A 5,457-nucleotide genomic window follows, 5' to 3' on the forward strand; every position below is an offset into this window, starting at 1 on the left:
AGAGAGAGGAGAGAGGCGAGCGATATTGAGAGAGGGAGGAGAGTGAAGATAGACAAATTGTATATGTATATATGTAAAATTGTATATGTATATCTGTCAGATAATTATAAATATGTAATTTGTATACATATATATTTGTATATCTGGCAAGCGAGATTGGGGAGGAGAGAGATGATTGAGATTGGGAGAGGGAGGAGAGAGGGCAGAGAGTGGAATTAAGGTGAATTATATTTGTATATCTGTCATATAATTGTATATGTATATGTATAATTTGTATTTGTATATGTATAAGAGAGGAGAGAGGAGAGAAGCGAGAGAGAGGAAGAGAGGAGAGAGGTGCACGTAATTATAGCTAAAATTGAGCTACGAGTGGTAATTAATGGAAACTATAACTATACTAGCTAATTAACTTGTATATATTTGTTTATCTGTGTAATATCCCCTATATTATATCTTACCTTTAGAATTTTTATTTTTTTTGATTTTCCACCCGATATTGGAAGCTCACATTGGAGCCTAAACTAAATCCAAAACGCACACTGAAGGACCTATTCGAGAGTGACGCTCCGAACAAAATAGAATAACCACAAAGACTTGTTGAACAATTCAGTCAACTATATAAAAAAAAAAAATCCTTTTCCGCATATTGCACTTTATATACTGAAAACCTGAACAGCTCATCGCCATTAGCTGAATAAAAAAAATACTTGTTCTCTTTAAAATTATCCTCTGGTATTTCTTAATCAACAAGGAGAAATGGCAGATACAGTGGTGAACTTTCTGGTGGAGAATTTGCTGCAGCTATTAAGCGAAAATGTGGCGTTAATTAAAGGAGCAGATGATGAATTCAATAATTTATTGGAAGAAGTTCAACGCCTAAAAGCGTTCCTTGATGATGCTTCGAAATATCACAGCGATAGCAAACAATGGGATCAATTGGTTAAAGATATTCAAAAAACAGTACATAAAGCTGAAGATGTAATTGATAAATTTCTGGTTCAATCGAAACAGCATCGAGAAAAGGGTAAAGTTGGAAGATTTTTTGATAAAGTGAGTCATATCGGCACTGTTAGGGATCTTGCAACTGAGATTAAAGGGATTCATGATAAGGTGAAAAAGCTTCGGGAAAATAATCAACAAGCTTTTCAGCCTAGACCAGTTCTTGAGCTCCCTAAAAAAGGCGTGCAGGAGCAGGTTTGACTCAATTTCGAAACCTTTATTACTCTCTTTTAATATATACTAGTTAGTTTGATTTGAAATATGAGAAATAATTTACATAAATTTTAAATTCATGGAGTGGTTTTTAGTTATAGTTTCATGACTTTAGGTTGTAAACAACTTGGAAACATAGGTGCAATAAGAATTGCAGAAACATGGCATTGACGGAAGTGATCTACGGACCGTAGGTCCATTCACGGTCCGTAGGTGATGACTGTAGATCAGCAGGCAAGGGATTGAGGACAATTCAGGGAAATCTGACCAAGTGTGGAACCACGGTGTCCATTGACGGTCCGTAGATTGATCTACGGACCGTACTGTTGATCCGTAGATTGATCTACGGACCGTACTGTTGATCCGTAGAGTGATACTGTGAGGGTTCCAGTACCTGAATTTTTTTAAGATTCTAAGTGTGGAACTACGGAGGGGATCGACGGTCCGTAGAATCGATCTACGGACCGTACCTCTAGTCCGTCGATTGCTTCTGAGGAAGCTGACTATTTTTGGGGTCCTCCTTTTTCTCCCAGCTCTAAACCCTCCCAAAACAAAGGTTTCAGCCCATACACTTGGAAGCACAAAATCCCTCAACATACCATAGATTACAACTCAAATACACCACCAAATCACATCCCTCACCAAACAAGGATTTCAACAACACAACCACAAAGATTTTTAACAAACCAACAACACAAGTAACAACATCAATAATTCAACCAATCTTTTTCTCAATAACAAATAAAAGATGAGTTTGGCATGTGGGGGAAAGAACCAACCACACTATGAGCTCACATACCTCAAAAGGGATCACCTCCGACGATTTCCACAACGGAAACTCCTTGATCTCCTCTTCTCTTCTCCTTCTCCTCTTCTTCACTCTCAAGCCATAGTTCTCACTCTTTCAAAATGGAACAAAAAGATCCACATATCAGCCTAACACAACAATATATCCTTAAAAGAAATAGCTAGGGAAAAGATCAAAATGCCCTTAATGATTCCCGGACGGATTTCCTTGTCAACTGCCCAACTTTCAAAGGGCCATAACTCGCTCATACGAACTCGGAATTGAGCAAACTCAGCGGCGTTGGAAAGATCATTCCACAAGCTTCACAACCATAACTGGAACTAATCCTAACTCATCCTGAGCCGGAAGTTATGACTGCTCAAAGTTGGACAAAAATCACTGATTTCCACACTTAGCCAATTTTCCAGATTTTCAAATCCTTTCCAAAAATGAAAATTTTCAAATTCTAAGCCTCTTCTTAGCTATTTCAAATGGTCGGATGTTACAAAACTGATAACAATTTTGATTTTGTAAAATCATTTTTTACACGTGGTCAATTATGATTCAACCTCATCATTAATGAAAGGGAAAAACTCAAATATTTCATCAGTTAAAAGTAGTTCATCTATGTTATTTCCGTTTGAGAAAAGATTCATTCATGTCATTATTTGTAAACTGATAACAATTTTGATTTTGTAAAATCATTTTTTACACGTGGTCAATTATGATTCAACCTCATCATTAATGAAATCTTCTTTTTTAAAAGGGAAAATGCTCAAATATGTCATCAAACTTTGAGAAAAGACTCATATTTATGTCATTTCAGTCAATAAATTAAATACCATATTTGATTATTTTCTTAAAAAATATATGTGATCTACTTTTATAACAAGAATATATTATTGAGAAAATTTCGCAAATAGCTATTAAAATAAATTTAATTAGGCTTATAGCTATATATAATTTGCTAATTATGATTCATAGCTATATGTTAGAGAGAGGAGAGAGGCGAGCGATATTGAGAGAGGGAGGAGAGTGAAGATAGACAAATTGTATATGTATATATGTAAAATTGTATATGTATATCTGTCAGATAATTATAAATATGTAATTTGTATACATATATATTTGTATATCTGGCAAGCGAGATTGGGGAGGAGAGAGATGATTGAGATTGGGAGAGGGAGGAGAGAGGGCAGAGAGTGGAATTAAGGTGAATTATATTTGTATATCTGTCATATAATTGTATATGTATATGTATAATTTGTATTTGTATATGTATAAGAGAGGAGAGAGGAGAGAAGCGAGAGAGAGGAAGAGAGGAGAGAGGTGCACGTAATTATAGCTAAAATTGAGCTACGAGTGGTAATTAATGGAAACTATAACTATACTAGCTAATTAACTTGTATATATTTGTTTATCTGTGAAATATCCCCTATATTATATCTTACCTTTAGAATTTTTTTTATTTTTTATTTCCATCTGATATCCGGAGCCAACATTGGAGCCTAAACTAAATCCAAAACGCACACTGAAGGACCTATTCGAGAGTGACGCTCCGAACAAAATAGAATAACCACAAAGACTTGTTAAACAATTCAGTCAACTATAAAAAATAAAAAAAAATAAAAATCCTTTTCCGCATATTGCACTTTATATACTGAAAACCTGAACAGCTCATCGCCATTAGCTGAATAAAAAAAAACTTGTTCTCTTTAAAATTATCCTCTGGTATTTCTTAATCAACAAGGAGAAATGGCAGATACAGTGGTGAACTTTCTGGTGGAGAATTTGCTGCAGCTATTAAGCGAAAATGTGGCGTTAATTAAAGGAGCAGATGATGAATTCAATAATTTATTGGAAGAAGTTCAACGCCTAAAAGCATTCCTTGACGATGCTTCGAAATACCACAGCGATAGCAAACAATGGGATCAATTGGTTAAAGATATTCAAAAAACAGTACATAAAGCTGAAGATGTAATTGATAAATTTCTGGTTCAATCGAAACAGCATCGAGAAAAGGGTAAAGTTGGAAAAATTTTAGATAAAGTGAATCATATCGGTATTGTTAGGGATCTAGCAACTGAGATTAAAGGGATTCATGATAAGGTGAAAAAGCTTCGAGAAAATAATCAACAAGCTTTTCAGCCTAGACCAGTTCTTGAGCTCCCTAAAAAAGGCGTGCAGGAGCAGGTTTGACTCAAATCCGAAAACTTTATTACTCTCTTTTAATATATACTAGTTAGTTTGATTTGAAATATGAGAAATAATTTACATAAATTTTAAATTCATGGAGTGGTTTTTAGTTATAGTTTCATGACTTTAAATATCACGGATATTTGTGTAAAGTGTATATTTATTTTGAGTAAAAAATTAATGATTAATGAAAGAAATGTTTCAGTTATAAACATTCTAATGCTCCCCTCACATTAAATTTTCAAAAAAGAAGAAGAATGAAATTTATGAATATTAGTAATATTTACTAGGTATTTATTTTTATTTTAAATGAAAATTTAACATTATTTAATTAACAGTATTTAAAAAATAATTGTTCACAAATATTGAATCCGTAAACATCATTTTTCCTAACTAGTATTATAAATTTTGGATTTACTCTTCTTTTTTTTTGTAAAATAAACAGAAGTTTTAATATACTAGTGCCAATAATTGTGAGTCAAAATATTCCCTCAACCCCACCCCAAAAAGACTAGGCAATCAATGTGTCCACAAATATCATCTATTCACATTGGTAACCACATATATCACTTGTCACAAGCAAACAACAGTTGGACTATAATAACTAGGAAATAATAATAATAATTATATTCTCTATTTGTGTTTTATGCAAAATAATTTAAATTGATACGATATTCAAGAAATAATAAGAAATTATGATTTTACAGGTAGCATTTGTCTGGTTGTTTTCTTTAGTGTTTGGAACCTAAATAAACCATAAAAAGATAAAAGAGACCAAAATAAGCTATTATTTTAGTAAGTAACTAAAGTAGGCTTAATGGAAGAAAAAATTTCATTTTATGTAATATTCCAAATGTTTTCTGTTAGTCTCATAACGTGTATATTTTAATATATAACGGAACTATTTCTTACACTTTGTAAAGTCTAAGTTTTTCTTACACTTTATAAAGTGGAAGCAAAAATTTTGTTTTACAAAGAAGAATATTTTTCACGTTCTCTTTATGAAGCTTTTGCAATGTTTGTCATACAATTATATTGATTTGACATATCATTAAATGGAAAAAAATTATTACATTATGTATTTTTATTTTTTTATTTTGAAAACTCCTCCGAGCTCTATTTAAGGACGTTCAAACATAGTACCTTCAACATCTTTAGTCTTCTATTTTTCTTCATTTCAATCACAAAAAAAATGTCTTTTAAACCAAAAGTTAGAGTTTCAATTTATTGGGATGGTGAAATTATACATGACGAAAATATCG

At 32.6% G+C, this 5,457-nt stretch overlaps 1 protein-coding gene across 3 annotated transcripts in view; it reads left to right on the plus strand.

Annotated features, from left to right (window-relative positions):
• Positions 1 to 642: 642 nt before the first annotated feature.
• Positions 643 to 5,457, plus strand: part of LOC102579429 (putative late blight resistance protein homolog R1A-3) — a 10,322-nt gene continuing 5,507 nt past the window's right edge. For 2 of the 3 annotated variants that reach the window (XM_015305781.1, XM_006367868.2), the window contains exon 1: positions 3,659 to 4,192. In XM_015305781.1, the coding sequence (XP_015161267.1) occupies positions 3,755 to 4,192 (438 nt within the window). In that variant the 5' untranslated portion in view covers positions 3,659 to 3,754. Of the gene's footprint in view, positions 1,195 to 3,658; positions 4,193 to 5,457 lie in introns of those variants that run through there. The other variant, XM_006367869.2, reaches the window with a different exon arrangement.

The sequence above is a fragment of the Solanum tuberosum genome, unplaced genomic scaffold (assembly GCF_000226075.1).
Source record: "Solanum tuberosum cultivar DM 1-3 516 R44 unplaced genomic scaffold, SolTub_3.0 scf01044, whole genome shotgun sequence".
Lineage (NCBI taxonomy): Eukaryota > Viridiplantae > Streptophyta > Magnoliopsida > Solanales > Solanaceae > Solanum > Solanum tuberosum.